At 34.5% G+C, this 23,236-nt stretch overlaps 1 protein-coding gene and 1 long non-coding RNA gene across 2 annotated transcripts; both read left to right on the forward strand.

Moving 5' to 3' along the window:
- The first annotated feature begins 6,994 nt into the window (after positions 1 to 6,994).
- On the forward strand, positions 6,995 to 7,771 carry LOC116122757. Its single transcript, XR_004126955.1, has 3 exons — positions 6,995 to 7,016; positions 7,466 to 7,537; positions 7,754 to 7,771. It is a non-coding gene; the product is annotated as an uncharacterized LOC116122757 (long non-coding RNA).
- A 304-nt stretch (positions 7,772 to 8,075) lies between these two features.
- On the forward strand, positions 8,076 to 13,732 carry LOC116122731 (probable LRR receptor-like serine/threonine-protein kinase RFK1). The gene is given in 17 exon segments (XM_031408545.1): positions 8,076 to 8,151; positions 8,279 to 8,362; positions 8,434 to 8,501; positions 8,744 to 8,754; positions 8,876 to 9,004; positions 9,090 to 9,160; positions 9,852 to 9,912; positions 10,032 to 10,079; positions 10,469 to 10,512; positions 10,646 to 11,019; positions 11,194 to 11,392; positions 11,762 to 11,890; positions 11,977 to 12,098; positions 12,202 to 12,412; positions 12,555 to 12,792; positions 12,886 to 13,036; positions 13,124 to 13,732. Coding segments are annotated over 17 exon segments (2,484 nt in total). The 3' UTR covers positions 13,592 to 13,732.
- The last annotated feature ends 9,504 nt before the right edge of the window (positions 13,733 to 23,236 follow it).

Here is a 23,236-nt window from a genome sequence, read left to right on the forward strand (position 1 = left end):
GTCTTCATCGGATTTGCGTCGCAGAGCTATCGCCGTCAGACCCATTGAAGTCTCGCCGATGCTTGGCTGTGAAATCTGTCTTTCTCTGTCGCCGTGAAATAAGAGTTGGTAGGACATTCTAGTGAGATTGACAATGATACACGTAAAAGGGTTCAATAAATGCATGATGCGTGGTCAAATACAGTCCGCTAACAAATTGTTTAGGTAGTGTGCATCTCTTCAATGCCTTAAACAGAGTCCTTAACGAATCTTTTTAACTTTATCTGATTTGAAATAATTATAACAACACTTTAGTATTGTTCTTAGTCATGCATGCTGTTTGGGTCATATCCCATTTAAATGGTTTGTCGGCTGCTTGCTTTCGTATTATTCAACCATTTGATTTGTACGGTATAGACTTTAATTCTTTAGAATTTTCAACGTCTCTGTATAAAACACAGGATAATATAAGATATGAACGCTATATAATCAAATGGACAAAATGACAAGTTGACAACACGTACACTACCAAGTACCAACCAAAAGATGGCTATTTTTAAAAAATTTATACTGTTCAATTTGTAGTTTTTATTGAAAGATGTCCAAAAGTGGTTATTGTTAAATCACCCATATTATAGATAGATATTGCCATGAACAAAGATCTATGGGAGTAGTTCTGTTTGTCAGATGATATGATAGCTCGTCGTTTGGATTCCCAGAAAATGTTGTTCCTCAAACTTTTTCTTCCTTATCAGTTCTTGCTCTGAGTTACTCATGGACGCAGCTTCTTCTTGCTGCTACGTTGCTCAAGATGAAGGTATGTACAAATTATGTTCATGTGTTCTTTACTGAATCGTTTTGTGTTAAAGGTTATGGCTGTTGTTTGATCCAATTATTAAGTTCTTTACAAGAAAATGAACCAAAAGAACCTAATACTGCTTGAAGATATTGTTTCGAAAGCATGCTGCTCTTTTAATTACTTGTACTTGTTGAGGGTGTGTGATGCAGTTGATGTTCTGAATCAAATTGCTCAAACTATGGGAGCTCGTAACTGGACCTTCACATGCGATGTTTGTGAAGGTTCTTTGACGTAAGCCGAGTTTTGCAAACGGATCCTCTCAGGAACATACTTGCGATTGCCAATGTCAACAAACCTGCCACATGTATCAATGTATGTTTCTTTGAACTGCCTTCTAGCCAGCCCAATTGTAGCTCAATTATATATCGATTGGGATAGTGGTTATCAGCAATTTCATCTTAGTATACATTAATGAGAGATTCAATATAATTGCATTACGAGATAATCAGATTCTATATTTGGCCCCAAGTTAAAAATCAAAACTTTGTATACTTTCTTGCAAGGACTACTTGATTGTTATTTCCATAGAACTAATTCTGGGTTTTATTTTCATTTTCAGAAAATTCATGTTTACAGCTTCCAGGAACACTTCCACCCCAACTTGTTCACCTCCATACCTCCAAGAAATGGGAGATAGATAAAGTCTTCACATATGTATAATTATATTTCTCGTTTACTTATTCAGTTATTTTTCGAAGTTCTTGGCATTTGGGAAGTAAGAAAAGGCGAAATATTCTAAATTAATTCTGAATTGCAGTGATTTGCTTATAACTATTTAAATGGTACAATACCACAGGAATGGGCGACAATGCAATTAAAATATGTAAGCTAATCTGCACCTTTCTGATCTGTTTAAAACAAATAGGATTGTATTTGTCTCATTGATTAATGAAACATCCTTAATTGTATTGCAGCTCCATTTTTGGAAACCGATTGTCAGGCAATATTCCAGACAGTTAGGGAATATTCTAGTCTCACACTTGTAAGTTGACCTTCATTTATGTAAATTATTTGGTGCACTGATTTGAGTCCATAAATTTTAGTGCTGCTGATTATATTTTTTTTCCATTCTTTTCTCAAAATTTGTGAACTTGCAACAGCCCATTTCTTTTGACAAATAGAAAGAACAAGAAAATATCTTTTTGTTTAAGGAGATGGGTTCATTCTCTAAGTATATTTTATCTGTTTCCTTCCTTCCTGCTTCCTGTTACAGACGGACAGCAGAACCAAAGGCATTGACTTATTGTTCCATTAAATTCACACACTGCAGAGCCTATGCTATAATTTCTCTTAGAATACCCTTGTGCGGGTATATGTGTTGTACTGTTCAGTCTAGATAGAGCTGTAGAGTTTCTAGATCAACATTGTCTATTAAGAATCTCAATGGATCTAATTTAACAGGGACCTTGAAGCAAACCAATTTCCGGGGAAGTCCCTGCAGTGCTTGGGAAGTTAGTTAACTTGAAACATTTGTAAGTCATACAATGCTTTCTTATATTTAGTTTCTAAGCGCTGATAGCATATTCATGGAAGATGAATAAATTTCATGTAGGGACTATCCATAAATCCTATCCAAAATAATAAGATACTTACAGTGTTGTATAGTGAGTTGGGTTCTAAAGTGGTTATAGCTGTTGACTAGAGTTTAGTTAATTTTTACTGCAATTAATTGTTGTAACAATACCATATAAGTGTTGTAAGTTTCAAAGTAATTAAAACAAACGAGTACTTCTTCCCCAATTTCTCTGATTTCGTCAATAACATGTAGCTTCTGCCAAAAGCAATTTAGATCTACTCAAGGTCTTGGTGGTCACTAGAATGTCCATAAAAGAGATGGAGCCAGGTTGAGGCAGTCACTCCAAGGGATGGTCAGTACCCAATTCTTCACTCAATCAACAACGGCTGACGACAGGAACAGTGAGCAACATGAGCACGACAACAATAAGATGGCGATGACGACAGCGTGGTGCTGGATTGGTGATTTTTTTTTTTTTCACGTTTAGGGATTTTCAATAAAGGGGGGGGAGAGATCCTGTTTTCTACAAATGTTATAGGGGGGATTTGTAATTTTTCAAATATTAAGTAATGCAATTACAATTTAAAGCCCATAGTTTAAAAAACCCTCATATCAACCCTTTCTTTTCGAGCCAGATTTGGCTCGCGAGCCGTTCGAGCCGAGCCGAGTAGACATGATTGAACTCGGCTCACAAATATTCACGAATTGAGGGAGCTAACTCGATTACAACCGAGTCAAGCTTTGGACGAGCTTGACTTGAGTCAAGTGAGCCGGCTCACGAGCTGCTCGAATCGTTTACCACACCTATTTGACATTGGAGTTAAAAGAGAAAAGGAGTAAATGAGATTTTGTATATTTGATTATTGATTGTCAGTCAACAACTGGAACAATCTTTGGGTTGGTATTGAGAAATTTGGAAGTGTTGGGGTTGCATTCATCCTCTGCTTTCTCATCTCATGTGTGCGGGTATACTCCATTTCTAGAAAAAAAAGGGTTTCTCTTCATATTAATTAGTCAATAGAAGTCAATGAACGTCATTGAACAGCAAACTAATTGCAATTTGTTGATGCGATAATTCATACCAATTATAGAAATCCAGTCGGCTGGAAGGACCAGGTAAGATGTATGTGGGTTAATGGTAACCAGCAAGGTCGCTAAAAAAAAACGTAATAAAGTAAAGACCAAATTTTTTTATATAGTGGTTCAGTGGTATAGAAACCAAACCTATATTTGCTATTGTGTATATTGATTAGTGTTACAGGATCAAATGAGGTTACAAAAGGAAGTTCGCGAGTAAATGAAGGACATTTGGCTCTCGCGACTTATTCTCTCAAACACTCCTGAAATAGGTCAATGTATTTCTCTTGGACTTTACTAATACTAATCCCCTAGAACGGAGGAGTGGACTCCTTTTATACTTGACTTATCTGACAGTGGTGAGAGTGGGTTGTACGCGGTTGCTTGCATGCATAACCCCCTTAAAATAGGATCTAAGTCAATAATCTCCATGCTGTAACAAGGGGCCATGCTAATGGTAGATAACTCATGCTTTTAACAAACACTTGGTGAGAGAAGACAAGCGCTGACGAGACGACACCGTGAGAGGATTCAGGCCAGCCTTCGACACACCTTCAAGACGCCTGGCACACATCTGATTGCCACGAAATTAGGCACAAATAGTTGATTGAGTTGCATTCTTCACAAGCAAGACGGAATGATCTCCTGATCAGGTGCTTTTTTTTTTTTTTTTTTTTTTTTTTTTTTTAACTTTGGCATTTTGAGTTGGACTCTTGTTGGGTCCTTCATGTTATGTTGAAGCAAAATTGATTCCACCCGTACATTGAACTTACAAATTCAACCTTAGGGTTCGTTTGGAGTTTCATGGTAGGGTTACGAGGCTAAACCACTATAACAATTTTGAATGGTTAGTAGGGGTTTTTAAAACATCCATTGTGTTTGAGAGTTTTTTCCAACGTTCTGAACGTATTTTAAAATGTAAAATTACATATATGCTCATAAAAATACTCCAACTTCAACCAGTACTTTGGAGTTTTGTTTTTTCTATTACAAGGTAAGGGTTTTTTTTTTTATTTGTTTTCTACTTATTAGTATTTTATAATTTCAAATATGATAAAATCTCCTTTCCTTCTTTGCCATTTTTGCAGCATTGGAGTGATTGAAAAATTTAGCTCTACTTCTCCAAGAAAACATTAGAAATGGATTTCAATAATTTTTTTTTTTTTTTATGATTACTTAAAAATTATTTATATTTAATATGGTGGAGATGCGCATAAATGGTTAAATTTTTGTTTGGATATATTGAGATAGGTTTATAGCGGATAAGATATTTGTAGAATAAAATTTAAAACTAACCAAAACATCCTGATTGGGGCGTTTTATAAACTTTAAAAATACACTACTTGGTTCTGGGTTTTTTTGAGCCAGTTAAAACCAGTGCATAAAAAAATTAGAAAATAATAGTTTTAAAACATCTCAAATCAGTCTAATAAAAACTCCTCAAAATAAGTGGAAATAAAACTCCCAAGCAAACCCTAAAATTAATGAACAAAATTCATCATGAGCTACATGCACCCTTTGAAAAATATCCATACAGTTAAAAAGTCAATGCTTAGACACGATTATACAGTTCAAAAACGTCCGTTAATAATGAAAGTTACGGGTTTACATTGAGAAACGTAAGCCAACTGGTCAAGGATCAATAACTTGTATTAAAAATGAAATCTGGGTAATATTCACTTAATATATCTGAATGTATTGACTAAAATTGCATGTTTACGTGTTCGATTTGTGCAGTAAAAAGAATATTCAAATGGTTAGACTTGTCGAATGTTAGGAATCATATAGTTTATTCATGTTTTCAATGCTGTTTACGATGTTTGAGGAAGAAATCTGATTTCCACAATCAAGTTACACATAATTAACCAACCCTCGGTGGTGGGTGACCAAGTGGTTGCATAAGTATTTTTGGGTGTATTATTCTAAGTTTGAGTTCCTCTTCAATGTTAATAGGGTAACCATTTGAATTCTTATCCGACCGATAGTTTTCGGTTTTCAAGGAATGATTGAGTGTACGTAAGCTAGCTCGGACACTCCTGATCATTAAAAAAAAAAAGTATAGACAAATAATAAAAAAAAAAAAAGTATAGACATAAATTAATCTAACAGTTGTTTCATTAGCGTTATTGGATATGCAATTTTTTCCTCTTAATCTTTTGGATTAAATCTAGTCCCAAGCCATGAGGTTAATGAGTTGCTAAATACTGATCAAAACAATAGTGAATCTTCTTCAAGAACCCCAACAGGTCTCATTTAACACCAATTTTGACCATATTTTCATAATAAATATTCTTCCAGTGGGGTGTTTTTGGCTAAGCGTGACTGAGTGACAGAATCCGCAAGCCAAGGACTCCATAGTTGAATCTCTGCAGCCAGTAACTTGAATATATAGCTCTCAATTCAAGATGTTGGTGTGGGAGTTAGCATGGAGGAGTTTTCCTAGGACTTGCACTGTTAAATTAAATCATAGCACCTCACCAACCGGCCACCGGCATGGAGGTAGGATCGTCATACGATTTTATTAATCGTCAAAGATTTTCCAAAGCAACTAACCAACCGTTGTTTACCAAAACTAAGAATATTCAAATACTGCAAACTCGTTAATTGAAACCAGACAACATACCGTCCAATCCGGCTTTGCATATTTAGTCAGTCTGCTATTGAAATATTACGTTTAAGTATCTTGTGTCAGCTATGCTATGTTCGTACGCGGTTTCATTTTTAATGCATAGAAAACGACATCCAAATATTAATTAGTTAAACATCTTACTCGATGGTTAGTTTCATTGTCTTGCATAATTATACTTAGAATTTTCTCATTCATAACATTCTACTTTTACATAAAATATAAAGAAGATCAAAACGAAATAGATTCATGTTTAGCTAAGAAAAGACAGGAAACGGGGAGTTTAACTTCAGAAGCTTGAGAGTTCAAGGCATCTTCTGAGTTTTTCAATTTCAATGATGTTCTTCAAGAATTTACTCGTATCGATTCTAACTTTAAGTTGTGTAGTGAAAACAACTATTTGTAGCTGCTAAGCTGCCTCAAGCCGAGGGTAAGACAAATTCTCTTCCCCAATTTCTGTTTCGCTTGAATTTCACTTGTTCATGGTTAACTTTATAGTTTTGTACAAGCATATTGACTGAGTTTTCAATAAAAAAACATATAAGAACTTTCAGGAAAAGAGAGATATTAAATAGTGTGTAGTACTGTCAGATTATGTTCTCTGTAAAATCCTGTACTTCATTTGATCAAGTCTTCAGATTCTTCTAATTTATTGTGTTTTATTTTATATAACGTTGATCATATAATAATTTATCTTCTCTAGGCTTGGGCGCCATTAGTTAGTCTGTTTCAATTTACACCCTCATTTGAATTAAATTTGATTTGCTTACTGTTGCTGTGTTTGTCTGTGATGTGCTGTAGTTGATGTTCTGAATCAAATCGTCAAAACATGGGAGCTACTAACTGGAATTTGATGCCGATACTGCTTGTGAATTCCATGAGAAATCGGCTGTGACAGAATTAACAGGAAATTTCTTGCATCCTTGGACCCGATAATGTACACACCACATTTCAGTAATGTTATTTTTATTCTCTGTATGTATTTGCCCATCTCTTTGTGTGTATACACTTCAGTAAAGTCCATTTCCTAGGGTAAATTGTTCTTGGAAATCGGCAAATGCCTTCTGGAAAAAATCCTGAGGAAATATACAAAGTTGTAGTATATCCATTAAGAATGGAATTGCTTGATTTTATGCTCATTGAAGTAGAACAACCATTTGTGTAATGTGGTACCGCTGAAAAGTTTCAAACAACAATATTAAATTACAGATTTTAAAGGGCAAGCACTTTATAGATTATAAATTCAATCTGTCAATATTTTCTATTTAATTTCATTGTTGTTTTGACAAATAGTAGAATATTTACCATCTTCTAAACTACAGAATATCATTTAATTGTGATTTGTACCTGATTTTGGATTTTTAGGGTGTGACTAACTGATTCTGGATAGTTTTGTTTCAATCTTCAGAGAATTCAAACGTTACAGCCTTTCTGGAGTTCTTCCACCAGAACTGAACCAGCTTCCCAATATCTCTAAAGTGTGAGCTAAACAAATCTGAATATGTATTTTTAAAAATATACACATTTTTTTTTCCTTGTAATTAGGAAGGAAGAAGCATGAACAGAAAGGAAATTTAGGATCCAATGGCGGACTTCAATTCTTTCATTTTCATGGCGTCTGTTTTGTCTTAATTGAATCTCTAAATAGGTAAGGTGAAACACACTAAATTAGTCAATGTTCTTGTTTGTTTGTCAGTGATTTTTCCTACAACTACTGAATGTTCGATACCAGTCGAATGGGCTTCGATGCAGTTGACATTTGTAAGCTGCATTTATATCTGACTTATATTATACTACAAAGAGCAATGCCAGTCTTATAAAGATAAATACAAAAGAGGCATACAAGACAATTGTTACCTTGATCTTTAGATTTCCTTTCTTCTTTTTTCCGTTCTTTCTTTTTTTTTTTTTTCTGTTGACATCACTTTGTAGTCCCTTTTGTATTTTCTTGTAAGGATAGCATTTTTCGCTAACCCAATAGTTGAATATGTGAATTCATCAACTATTGGCAATTATCAATGCAGCTCTCTCTTTGGAACGATTATCAGGCAATATTCCGAGCCAATTGGGCAACATCATCAGTCTCACTTACTTGTAAGTTTTGAAGTTTGAACTCTATACAATTCACAAATTGATTCTAGCAATAATCTAATGGTATAGTCCATTAGTCTGTTGGAGGTTAGACAAATATTCTATTGGCTATTATAGTTTCTATTACCAGGGACATTGAAGCAAACCAATTCAGGAACAGTGCCCGCGCAGCTAGGGAAGCTTGAATTTGGGAACTTTGAAGTCATTTACCGTGGTTCTTATATTTTGTTGTTTTTTCTCATGATCAACATTTTATTGAAGTTATCAATTAAATTTTGGCTGCAGGAGACTTCCTCAATAGATTGACTGGAAATTTACCGACGGAATTTGCTGAGCTGAAAATTTTGAGACTTGTAAGTTTTTCTTATATCGTTTTGTAGAGTGAGTTCAGAATTTGTCTGATAAGTGATAATTAAGTTTTACTGCTTTCTTGTTGCACATTGCAGTAGGATCAATGATAAACAACTTCAATGGAAGATACCAGAAATTTATACAAAACTGGAAGCAACTTTATCGATTGGAGATGATCTACTTTCCTAAAGATTTTCGACTCATATTCGGTTTCTCGAATGTTCTTGATTTTGGGTTGATGCAGGGAAATTCAAGGTAGTGGACTAAAGGACCAATTCCATCATCCTTCCCTTTGGAAAATCTAAATCAATTGTGAGTGAATATTCTAACTAGTCAACTACAAGAATATGCATTATTTAATACATTAACTTATCAGATTAATTTACCATAATGGTGCTGATGAAGGATCTGTTCACATTGACACTCTTATGTACAGTAAGATTAGTGACATAGATGGAACAAATCAGACTTTTCCTGATCTTAGAACAGTACCCTCTCAGAGGAGGTAAGTTCATTGCCTATTCCTATTTCTTGCATGTAGATGGAGAAAATAGTCACCATCAAATTGCCATCTTATCATTGGATTCCAGGACTTTGAGGAACTGCAATATTTCGGGAGAAAAACCTGGATACGTCTGGGAAATGAATAAACGAGAGTTCTGTAAGTACGTTAGATACTAAACTATCAATTCGCAATGATTATATGCTTGAAAACTGAAAACTTAACTTTCTGTATGCATGTATGACAATGTAACAACTTAGCCTACTCTCAAATGGTTATTTAGTTAAAGGAATTGATTGTGTAGTATTTATTTGTACTATTTTTGCTTTCTAGTTCTATGCATAAATTCCATATGTATCTTTTTATGATATATTCTGTGTTTTCAATAGGGATCTCAGTTTTAACAAAATAACTGGAAAACTCCTAATGTTGCAGTCCCTGGGATTTGAAATTCATGTAAGTTAATGAAAGCCAATTTTCCAGATTTTGTTTTTGTTTTACAAAGCCAGCACACTAACTGCTTGATATGGTCTTCATCAGCTTTTAACTGGCAACCTTCTCAGTGGGAATATACCAGAGCCAATCTTACAAAAAGGAATTACTGTGTGTGTGTATCATATTCGAATCCTTTGAGTTTTCTTTAGCATTTATATTTGTTACAGCATCTGAATATGTTAACAACAGTGAATACACTAATCAGTTAATTGAAATCATTTATAGATTATTAACTTTTATGTGTACTCATATTAGTTTTAGAACCAAAGATGAATTTGATTAGTTTTTTTCTCCAATTGCTTATTACATATATGAAATATCAATTCTGTTTTTTTTTTTTTTTTCTTTCTTGCAGTGTTTTCCTACAATAATTTCACTCAGCAACCCTTGAAACACCGTGCTTGTCGGAACGCACAGTCAGTAAATTTCTCTATTTTAGTGAACCAATAATCTACTGTGTTTACTTCTCTGTGTCACATTCTGATTTGGTGGATCCCAGAGCTGATATTTGCTTAATAATTTGTTATGTTACTAGGGAATTCGATCTGAACTTGTTTCGAAGTTCTTCGGTGGCAAACAACTTGTGAGTTCCATTTTTTGGCCTTTTTGATTAAGTGAGCCTTAGCAATCAATACATCAAGAAGTTTGCTTGTATAGTTCATCATTTCATCATCCAATCTTCATCTCCACTTCTTTGTTTTCTAAGATCTTTTAGGTTTAGGGGAGACAGATTCTTGAACTTTAAAGTCTCATTTTGCACATTTGCCATGTGAGACAGAGGCCAGTATAAGATTGTCCCTGCTGACTGTGATTTGTGAATAATCTGTCAAGAAAGCAACAGTTCTTCTCTGTAAACATATTTTAGAATTAACAAATAATGTAATTTGTTTTCATAGTCTCATGAAGGAGTATGCTCTTGACCTCAAGTGTTGTCTCTATTATGCTAACTGTTTTTTACTTTACTCAAACTAGAAGTGGAGTTCGTCCATGCAAGACTGATCAGAAATGTCATCGACGTAAGTATGTCTAAGAAATCCAAGATCACAAATAAATCTCTGTTGTTCTATACATAAATGTTCTAACTCATTTGCTAACAATAACTTCAAGCTTCTTGCTGAGGTGGTCTTCCACATTTTCTTCTTTTCACAGCTCTGCGCTCTTTCTACATTAATTGTGGTGGAAATGATGTAAAAGAATATGGCAGCACATTTGAAGGAGATGGAGATAAAAATGGTGGTGTTGCAACATATTATTCAAATGATCATTGGGGATTTAGTAGCACTGGAGACTTTGCAGATGATGATGATGAACAGAACAAATATTATGTTGCATCATCTGTGCAATCATCAGACATTTCAGAATTATTCATTAATGCTCGCATTGCTCCTCTTTCACTTACTTATTTTGGATATTGCTTACAAAATGGGAATTATGTTGTCAGTCTATATTTTGCGGAGATTCAGTTCAAAAATGACAACACATATGGCAGCCTTGGAAGGCGCATGTTTGATATTTATATTCAGGTATCAATCGTATCCATTTCCAATATATCTTGCTACACATGATTCTAAGCATGGGCTAAGTTTCAAGCTGCTATGTTCTTGGAGCCAACAGTTTTGGGTCATAGGTTCAGCTGGAGTTAGTTCCTTACAGGAAATGACATACTGAAAAGGTTTCACCGGATTCTTATTTTGCAGGACAAACTAGTCGAGAGGGATTTCGACATAGAAGCTAAAGCTTCAGGGGTTCTGAAGCCAGTTACAAGAAAATATAATGCTACTGTCACAGATAACATTTTACAGATCCGTTTTAATTGGGCTGGCAAAGGGACTACGGCTCTTCCTCAAAGGGGAGTCTATGGCCCCCTCGTATCAGCAATTTCTGTGGTGGATCCCAGTGAGTGATTTCTCCTCTTCTAATTTCACATAATACAATCTTGTTCAAACAATGTCATATAAATGCTATTGTTGTAAGAAGAAGACAATATAATGTAATCTACCTTCAGTTTTGCATTAGAAATACATATAACAGATGTGAGAATATGCAACTTAGAGCATATATTGCTGAAATTATAAATTTTGTCTTAATTTAAACTCAAATACACGTGCACCGGAATCAAAGAGTTCACATTTCCCCTGTTTCATCCAATTTTAATTACAAGAGAATGGTATTCTTAAGTGATCTATTTATAAAGTTCAGTTTCATGCCTAAATCCTTATGTATGTTTCTGATTATAATAATTTCTTGGTGGGTTTTCTTGGGCAGACTACAAACCTGCAAAGAAGAAGAAGATTGTAGAAATCATTGCAGGTGTCGGATCATGTCTCATAATCTTGGCATTGGGTATCATTGGTTGGAGATACTATTCCAGAGTCAAGAGGCGTAAAGAAAATGGTTTTGTCTTCTTTAATCTTGTAGGATATTTGTTGCAATCATGTGTTCGAAGAAAGTTTTTAACTCATCTTTCTACCTTTCGACAGATGTTTTAAAAGGATCAGATCTACAAACAATTTCTTTTACCTTGAAGCAAATTAAGGCTGCCACTAACAATTTTGATCCTGCGAACAAGGTCGGGGAAGGTGGTTTTGGACCTGTTTACAAGGTATACAATCTGATCTTTAATGCCACAATGATATATCATTCTTAATAAATGACTTTCTCCAATGATCTGCTAAGAATATTTACATTTTCTTTTTCCTGTGCAGGGTCAGTTACCTGATGGTACTATAATTGCTGTGAAGCAGCTCTCTTCAAATTCAAAGCAGGGAAACTGAGAATTCTTGAACGAGATAGGCATGATTTCGTGTCTGCAACACCCGAATCTTGTGAAGCTTCATGGATGTTGTATTGAAGGGAATCAACTATTGCTAGTTTATGAATACATGGAAAATAACAGCCTTGCCAGTGCTTTGTTTGGTAAGTTTAATTTACTGCAAATTACTTATTGATGACAGCAGAATAGAAAGATTAAACACAAAGTTGAAAACTAGTACAGATATGTCATGCTTCCTTCTTTCTTTAGTAATAATATGTCTTGAAATATATTGTTTGTTTTAAGGTCGTGAAAATTGTCAACTGAAACTGGACTGGCCAACTAGACAGAAGATCTGTCTTGGGATAGCTAAAGGTTTAGCTTTTCTTCATGAAGAATCAAGGTTCAAAATTGTTCACAGAGACATTAAAGCTACCAATGTTTTGCTTGATAAGGATATAAACCCCAAAATATCTGACTTTGGATTGGCTAAGCTAGATGAGGAGGAGAAAACCCATATCAGTACTCGAATTGCAGGAACAATGTAGGCCACCCATATGTTTCTCTTAAGAAATTGAAAGTTAATTTGTTATTGTTTCAGCATAAAACACTTAAGATTGTTTTAACATATATGCAGAGGATACATGGCACCAGAATATGCACTTTGGGGTTACCTGACCCACAAAGCAGATGTTTACAGCTTTGGAATTTTAGCATTAGAAATCGTTAGCGGGAGAAACAACAAGAGTTATGGTCCAGCCGAGGATTGCACTTGTCTTCTAGATTGGGTAAGAAACTTTCTATACATCACATTATTCCTCCAACTATTCTGCAGGGCTGTATAATTATTATTAATGGTGTGTTTTTTGTTGCAGGCTTGTCAGTTACAGCAAAAGGAGAAGATAATGGAGCTAGTGGATCCAAAGCTGGGATCAGAATACAACAAAGAGGAAGCGGAGAGGATGATAAGAATATCTCTCTTGTGCACCAATGCTTCACCATCACTAAGGCCAACCATGTCCGAAGCTGTAAGCATGCTGGAAGGAAAAACTGCCATCCCAGATTCAATACCTGAAACAAGTAGTTACAGTCAAGATTTGAGGTTCAAAGCCATAAGAGACTTCCGTGGACTGAACCGCAGTCAAACTCAGCATTCGACATCAGCCGAGGACTTCTATACAATTGATGATGAGTCATATTTGAGGTACAACGTCGTTAAAGATGGATATAAAATGATTGAAACCAGTGGTTCAGATGTTCAACTTTCAACATCTATGCCTTCATGGACAAGCACTTCTTCAACCTCGGCCCATGATCATAGTAACACCAATACCAATTCCTAGTATAGTATAAACATACGTATATTTGTTGTTTCATTGGACCATACTGATACTTTTTCTCTCTCTTTTTCTTTTGGCTGTATGTGGTCTCAACAAGATTGTAACTGAGTGCAATCAATGCATGAATGGCTAATATTTGTGTCATTGTTTGGGGTTCACATAAGATAATGAGACAAGGTTAATGAAAATTTGTTTCAAGTTACATAAAGGTTGTAATAGGCTCAAATTATAGTAAATCCTAATAAATGTGTCAAGAGGCGAGGACCACCATTGAAATTGAGCCTACAGCAAGCTAATATTAACAAGTTTGTCTACAGCTTGAATCTTCATTTTATTTTTAATAGATATGCATGAGGTTCATTTTTCTTTGACAATGATTATATCTAACGGAAGAAAAAACTAGGATACTAATAGGGTATTCATTGGTGCTCTTATTTGAACGATAGTTTTAGAGTTTCAGAGGATTAGTTGAGGTATACGTAAGCTAGTTCGGATACCTCCGATCATGAAAAAAAGAAAAGGAGCTTCAATTGTAATTAGGTATATGTCATGTAATTGTAATTTAATATGAAATTAAGAAACAAGCTTCTCTCACCAGCCACAGCCCACATAGTTTGATTGTCTCTTGCAGCTATGTGTTATAACTTCCTATGTTCAATTCAATAAAAGAATTTTTTTAAAAAAAAAAGTTACTTTACACTAAATCAAGGAATATGACAAGAAAGTAGAAGCTGCATGCAAGGGGCCATCAATTCTTTGACCCACCCATCCATGAGCCCAATCATACTGGTCCGTCCGACCCTTTAGAATTCATAGTATTGTTGATAACAACGTGTTCTTCATCGGATTTGCGTTGTAGAGCTATCGCCGTCAGACCCATTGAAGTCTCGCCGATTGTTGGCTGTGAAATCTGTTTTTCTCTGTTCGCCGTGAAAATAGAAGTTGGTAGAACTTTCTAGTGAGAGTGACAATGATTCTCAAGTAAAAGGGTTCAATAAATGCATGATTGCGTGGTCAAATACAAGTCCGCTAACAAATTGTTTAGGTAGCTGTTCATGTCTTCAATGCCTTAAACAGAGTCCTTAACGAATCTTTTTAACTTTATCCTGATTTGAAATAATTATAATCAACACTTTAGTATTGTTCTTAGTCATGCATGCTGTTTTGGGTCATATCCCATTTAAATGGTTTTGTTCACACACCTGCCACATTGTATCAATGTAGTGTTTCTTTGAACTGCTGTTTAGCCGCCCATAATTTGCTCAACTTATATATCGATTGGGATAGTGGTTTATCAGCAATTTTTCATCTTAGTTATACATTAATGAGAGATTCAATATAAATTGCATTACGAGATAATCAGATTTCTATATTTTGGCCCCAAGTTAAAAATCAAAACTTGTATACTTTCTTACAAGGACTACTTGATATTGTATTTCCATAGAACTAATTCTGGGTTTTATTTTCATTTCAGAAATTCATGCTTAACAGCCTTCCAGGAACACTTCCCCCCCACTTGTTCAGCTTCCATACCTCCAAGAAATGTGAGAATAGATAAAGTCTTCACATATGTATATTTATATTTCTCGTTTACTTATTCAGTTATTTTTCGAAGTTTCTGGCATTTGGGAAGTAAGAAAAGGCGAAACATTCTAAATTTAATTCTGAATTGCAGTGATTTTGCTTATAACTATTTAAATGGTACAATACCACACGAATGGCGCTCAATGCATTAAATATATGTAAGCTAATCTGCACCTTTCTGATCTGTTAAAACATAGAATTGTATTTGTCTCATTGATTAATGAAACATCCTTAATTGTTATTGCAGCTCCATTTTTGGAAACCGATTGTCAGGCAATATCCGATCATTAGGGAATATTACTAGTCTCACATACTGTAAGTTTGACCTTCATTTTGTAAATTTATTTGGTGCACTGATTTGAGTCCATAAATTTTAGTTGCTGCTGATTATATTTTTTTCCATTCTTTTCTAAAATTTGTGAACTTGCAACGCCCATTTCTTTTTGACAAATAGAAAGAACAAAAATATCTTTTTGTTATTTAAGGAGATGGGTTCATCCTAGTATATTTTATCTGTTTCCTTCCCTTCCTGCTTCCTGTATCCAACGGACAGCAGACTCAAAAGCATTGACTTATTGTCCATTAAATTCACACACTGCAGAGCCATGCTATATTTCTCTTAGAATACTTCTTGTGCGTGTATATGTTTGTACTGTTCATGTCTAGATGATGCCTGTTAGAGTTTCTAGATCACATTGTCTATTAAGAATCTCATGGATCTAATTTAACAGGACCTTGAAGCAAACCAATTCTCCGGGTCCCTGCAGTGCTTGGGAAGTTAGTTAACTTGGAAACTTTGTAATCATCTACATGCTTTCTTTTATATTTAGTTCTAAGCGTGATAGACTATTCATTGGATGAATAAATTTCATGTAGGAGACTATCCTATAAATCCTATCCAAAATAATACAAGTACTTTACCGTGTTGTAATAGTTAGTTAGTTGAGTTTAAAGTGTTATAGCTAGTTGACTAGAGTTTGTTTAGTTAATTTTTTACTGCAATTAATTGTTAGTAACAATACCATATAAGTGTTGTAAGTTCTCAAAGTATAATAAACAACATTACTTCTTCCCCAATTTCTCTGATTTCGTCAATAATGTAGCTTCTCTGCAAACAATTTAGATCTACTCAAGTCTTGTGGTCATATGAATTCCATAAAAGAGATGACCAGGTTGAGGCAGTCACCCTCCAAGGTTGGTCCATTACCCAATCTTAATCACCTCCCAAAACGGCCACAAACATGGCAACATGAGCACGACAACAATAAATGGCGATGACGACAGCGTGGTGTGGATTGGGATTTTTTTTTTTTTTTTCACTTTAGGGATTTTCATAAATGGGGGAGAGATCTGTTTTCTACAAATGTTATAGGGGGGATTTGTTAATTTTTCAAATATTAAGTAATGCAAATTACAATTTAAAGCCCATAGTTTAAAAAAACCCTCTATATCAACCCTTTCTTTTCGAGCCAGATTCGGCTCGCGAGCCGTTCGCCGAGCCGGTAGAGCATTGTTGAACTCGGCTCAAAAATATTCACGAATTGAGCTGAGCTAACTCGATTACACCGAGTCAAGCTTGGACGAGCTTGACTGAGTCAAGTCGAGCGTCTCACCGAGCGCTCGAATGTTTACCACCCCTATGTGACATTGGAGTTAAAGAGAAAAGGAGTAAATGATTTTTTGTATATTTGATTATTTAGTTGTCAGTCAACAACGTGAACAATCTTTGGGTTGGTATATGAGAGAATTTGTTGAAGTGTTGGGGTTGCTTCATCCTCGCTTTCTCATTCCTCATGTGTGCAGGGTATCTCCATTTCTAGAAAAAAAGGTTTTCTCTTCATATTAATTAGTCAATAGAAGTCAATGAACGTCATTGAATCAGCAAACAATTGCAATTTGTTGATGGATAATATACCAATTATAGAATCCAGTCGGCCTTGGAAGGGACCTGAAGATTTATATGTGGTTCTGGTAACCAGCAAGGTCCCTAAAAAACGATAAATAAAGACCAAATTTTTTTTTATAGTGGTTCGTGTATAGAAACCAAACCATATTTGCTATTGTGCTATTATTGAAGTGGTTACAGGATCAAATGAGGTTACAAGGGAAGTTCGCGAGATAAATGAAGGACTTTGGCTTCGCGACTTATTCTCTCTAAACACTCTCTAAATAGGTCATAGTATTTTTTTCTCTTGGACTTTACTAATACTATAATCCCCTAGAACGGAGGACGGACTCCTTTTATACTTGACTTATCTGACGTGTTTGAGAGTGGTGGTTACGCGGTTGCTTCTGCATAACCCCCTTTAGGATCTAAGTCAATAATCTCCATGCTTGTACAAGCCGGGCCATGCTAAGGGTAGCTTAACTCATGCTTTTAACAGTAATCATTTGGTGAGGAAGACAACGCTGACGAACGACACCAAGGATTCAGGCCATTACTCCTTCGAACCACCTTCAAGACGCCTGCACACATCTGATTGCCACGAAATTCACACATATTATTATGAGTTGCATTCTTCACAAGCAAGACGAATGCTCTCTCTGATCAGGTGCTTTTTTTTTTTTTTTTTTTTTTTTTTTTTTTTTTTAACTTTGTGCATTTTGAGTTTGCGACTCTTGCTTGGGTCCTTTCATGTTGATGTTGAACAAAATTGATTCCACCCGTACTTGAACTTACAATTCACCCTTAGGTTGTTTGATTTTCATGGTAGCGGTTAGAGGCTAAACCACTTAACATTTTGAATGGTTTTTATAGGGGTTTTAAAACATCCAATTGTGTTTGAGAGTTTATTTTCAACGGTTCTGACCGTATTTTAAAATGATAAATTTACATATATGGTCATAAAAATACTCCAACTTCAACCAGTACTTGGGAGTTTTGTTTTTTCTATTACAGTAAGGGTTTTTTTTTTTATTTGTTTTCTACTTATTAGTATTTTATAATTTCAATATGATAAAATCTCTTATCCTTCTTTCCATCTTTGCAGTATCTGGAGTGATTGAAAAATTTTAGCTCACTTCTCCAAGAAAACATTAGAAAATGAATTTCAATAATTTTTTTTTTTTTTATGATTACTTAAATTATTTTATTTATATGGTTGGAGATGCGCATAATATGGTTAATTTTTTGTTTGGATATAATTGAGATAGTTTTTATGGATAAGTATTTGTAGATAAAATTTTAAAACTAACCAAAACATCCTGATTTGGGGCGTTTTATAAACTTAAAAATACACTACTTGTTCTGGGGTTTTTTTGAGCCAGTTAAACCAGTGCATAAAAAATTAGCAATAATTTTTAAAACATCTCAAATCGTCTAATTAAAACTCCTCAAATAAGTGGAATAAAAAACTCCAACAAACCCTAAAATTATAACAAAATCTCATCATGAGCTACATGCCCCTTGAAAATATCCATACGTTAAAAAGTCAATCTTAGACACGATCTTATACAGTTCAAAACGTCCGTTTAATACTGAAAGTTACGTGTTTACATTGAGAAACGTAAGCCAACTGTAAGGATCAATAACTTGTATTAATAATCTGGGTAAATTCACTTAATAATCTAAATGTATTGACTAAAATTGCATGTTTACGTGTTTCGATTTGTCGTAAAAAGAATATTCAAACTGTAGCTTGTCGAATGTTGTATCAATATAGGTTATTCATGTTTTCAATGCTGTTTACGATGTTTTGAGAAGAAATCTTGATTGCCACAATCAAGTATACACATAAATTAACCAACCCCTCGGTGGCTGGGTGACCAAGTGGTTGCATAATTATTTTTGGGTTTATTATTCCTAAGTTTGAGTTCCTCCTTCTTGTTAATAGGTAACCATTGAATTCTTATCCACCGATAGTTTTCGGTTTTTCAGGAATTGATTGAGGTGTACGTAACTAGCTCACACTCCTGATCATTAAAAAAAAAAAGTATAGACATAATAATCTAAAAAAAAAAGTATGACAAATTAATCTAACAGTTGTTTTCATTAGCGTTATTGGATATGCATTTTTTCCTCTTAATCTTTGGATTCAAATCTAGTCACAGCGCATGAGGTCTAATTGAGTTGAAATACTGATAAACAATAGTGAATCTTCTTCAAGAACCCCTAACAGGTCTCATTTACCACAATTTTGGACCATTTTTTCTAATAAATATTCTTCCAGTGGGGTTTTTTTTGGTATGTGAGCCTGAGTGACAGAATCCGCAAGCCAGCCTCCATAGTTGACTCTCTGCAGCCCCAGTAACTTAATCATAGCTCTCAATTCACGATGTGGGTGTGGGATTAGCATGGAGGATTTTTCCTAGGACTTGCACTGTTACATTTAAATCATAGCACCTCACCCACGGCCACCGGGCATGGAGGTAGAATCGTCAACGAATTTCTATTAATCGTCAAAGTTTTTCCAAAGCAACTAACCATACTCGTGTTACCAAAACTAATGAATATTCAATACTGCAACTAGTAATTGAAACCAACAACATACGTCCAATCCCGGCTTTGCATTTTGTCATGTCTGCTATTGAAAATCTTATCGTTGTTAAGATCTTGTGTCACTATGCTATGTTCGTACGCGGTTTCATTTTTTAATGCATAGAAAACGATCCAAAATTAATTAGTTAAACATCTAACTCGTTAGGTTAAGTTTCATTGTCTTGTCATTAATATACTTGATTTTTCTCATTCATAACTTCTTACTTAACCAAAAATATAAGAAAGATCAAAACGAAATAGTTTCATGTTTAGCTAAGAAAGACAGGGAACGGGAGTTCAACTTTCAAGAGCTTGAGAGTTCAGGCATCTTCTTGAGTTTTTCAATTTCAATGAGTTCTTCAAGAATTTACTGGTATCGATTCTAACTTTAAGTTGTGTAGTGAACACACTATTTGTAGCTGCTAAGCTGCCTCAAGCCGAGGTAAGACAAATTCTTCTTCCCAATTTCGTTTCGCTTGAATTTCACCTTGTTCATGGTTAACTTTATAGTTTTGTACAAGCATATTGACTGAGTTTTCAATAAACACATATAAGAACTTTCAGGAAAAGAGAGATATAAATAAGTGTAGTACTGTCATTATTATGTTCTCTGTAAAATCCTGTACTTCTTTTGATCAGTCTTCAGATTCTCTTATTTTTGCTGTTTTATTTTATAACGTTGATCATATAATATTATCTTCTCTAGGCTTGGCGCCATTAGTCAGTCTGTTTCAATTTACACCTCTATTTGAATTAATTTGATTTGCTTATCTGTTGCTGTGTTTGTCTGTGATGTGCTGTAGTTGATGTTCTGAATCAAATCGTCAAAACAATGGGAGCTACTACTGGATTTTGATGCGAACTGCTTGTGAATCCATGAGAATCGGCTGTGACAGAATTAACCAGAACATTTCTTGCATCCTTGGACCCGAAATAGTACACACCACTTTCAGTAATGTTGTTTTCTTATTCTCTGTATGTATTTGCCCATCTCTTTTGTTGTATACACTTCAGTAAGTCCATTTCCTAGGAATGTTCTTGGAAATCGGCAAATGCCTTCTGGAAAAAATCCTGTAGGAAATATTACAAAGTTGTAGTAATATCCTATAAAGATGTGAATTTGCTTTGATTTTATGCTCATTGAAGTAGAACAACCATTTGTGTAATGTGGTACCGCTGAAAGTTTCAATACACACATAATTAATTCAGATTTAAAGGGCAAGTCACTTATAGATTATAAATTCATCTGTCAATTTTTCTATTATTTAATTTCATTGTTGTTTTGACAAAATAGTAGAATATTTACCATCTTCTAAACTACAGAATTATCATTTTAATTGTTTGATTTTACCTGATTTTGGATTTTTAGGGTGTGACTAACTGATCTGGATAGTTTTGTTTTCAATCTTCAGAGAATTCAAACGTTACAGCCTTTCTGGAGTTCTTCCACCAGAACTGAACCAGCTTCCCATATCTCTAAAGTGTGACCTAAACAAATCTGAATATGTATTTTTAAAAATATACACATTTTTTTCCTTGTAATTAGGAAGGAAGAAGCATGAACAGAAGGAAATTTAGGATCCAATGCGGGACTTCAATTCTTCATTTTCATGGCGTCTGTTTTGTCTTTAATGACATCTCTAAATAGGTAAGGTGAAACACACTAAATTATGTCAATGTTCTTGTTTGTTTTGTAGTGATTTTTCCTACAACTACTTGATATGTTCGATACCATCGAAGGGCTTCGATGCATTGACTTTATGTAAGCTGCATTATATCTGTTATATCTTAACTAACCAAAGAGCAATGCAGTCTTATAAAGTAAATACAAAAGAGCATACAAGACAATTTTATCCTTGATCTTTATGATTTCTCTTTCTCTCTTTTCGTTCTTCTTTGTTTTTTTTTTCTTGTTGACATCACTTTGTAGTCCTCTTTTATTTCTTTGTAAGGATAGCATTTTCGCTAACCAATAGTTGAATATGTGAATTCATCACATTGGCAATTAAATGCAGCTCTCTCTTTGGGAACCGATTATCAGGCAATATTCCGAGCCATTGGGCAACATCATCAGTCTCACTTACTTGTAAGTTTGAAGTTTGAACTCTATACAATTCACAAATGATTCTAGCAATAATCTAATGGTTATAGTCCACATTATTCTGTTGGAGTTAGACAATATATTCTATTGGCTTCTTATTTTTTCTATTTACCAGGGACATTGAAGCAAACCAATTCTCAGAACAGTGCCCCCAGCTAGGGAAGCTTGTTAATTTGGGAATTTTGTAAGTCATTCGTGGTTCTTATATTTTGTTGTTTTTTTTTTCTCATGATCAACATTTTTATTGAAGTTATCAATTAAATTTTGGCTGCAGGACTTTCCTCCATAGATTGACTGAAATTTACCGACGGAATTTGCTGAGCTGAAAATTTTGACAGACTTGTAAGTTTTTCATATCGTTTTTGAAGATTGAGTTCAGAATTTGTCTGATAAGTATGAATTAATTTTTACTGCTTTCTTGTTGCACATTGCAGTGATCAATGATAACAACTTCAATGGAAGCATACCGAATTTATACAAAACTGGAAGCAACTTTATGATTGTAAATGATCTACTTTCCTAAAGATTTTCGACTCATATTCTGGTTCTCGATGTTCTTGATTGTGGTTGATGCAGGGAAATTCAAGGTAGTGGACTAAAAGGACCAATTCCATCATCCCTTCCCTTTTGAAATCTAAATCAATTGTGAGTGAATATTTCTAACTAGTCAACTACAGAATATGCATTATTTAATACATAACTTATCAGATTAATTTACATAATGGTGCTGATGAAAGGATCTGTTCACATTGACACTCTTATGTACAGTAAGATTAGTGACATAGATGGAACAAATCAGACTTTTCCTGACTTAGCAACAGTACCCTCCTAGACGGATGTAAGTTCATTGCCTATTCCTATTTTCTGCATGTAGATGGAGTAAATAGTCACCATACAATTGTCACATCTTATCATTGTTTTCCAGGACTTTGAGGAACTGCAATATTCGGGAAAATACCTGGATACGTCTGGGAATGAATAAACTGAGAGTTCTGTAATTACGTTAGATCTAAACTATCAATTGCAATGATTTTGTTGAAAACTGAAAACTTAACTTTCTGTATTGCATGTATGACAATGTACAACTTAGCCTACTCTCAAATGTTTTATTTAGTTAAAGGAATTGATTGTGTAGTATTTATTTAGTACTATTTTTGCTCTGTCTATGTTCCTTGCATATCCATATGCTTATCTTTTGGATATATCTTTTGTTTTCAAATAGGGATCTCAGTTTTAACAAAATAACTGGAAACTTCCTAATTGCAGTCCCTGGGGATTTGAAATTCATGTAAGTTAATGAAAGCCAATTTTCCAGATTTTTAGTTTTTGTTTTACAGTCCAGCACACTAACTGCTTGATATGGTCTTCATCAGCTTTCTAACTGGCAACCTTCTCAGTGGGAATATACCAGAGCTCATCTTACAAAAGAATTACTGTGTGTGTATCATATTCTCTGAATCCTTTGAGTTCTCTTTAGCATTTATAT

Source organism: Pistacia vera, unplaced genomic scaffold (genome assembly GCF_008641045.1).
Source record: "Pistacia vera cultivar Batoury unplaced genomic scaffold, PisVer_v2 Contig137, whole genome shotgun sequence".
In the NCBI taxonomy this organism is placed as follows: Eukaryota; Viridiplantae; Streptophyta; class Magnoliopsida; order Sapindales; family Anacardiaceae; genus Pistacia; species Pistacia vera.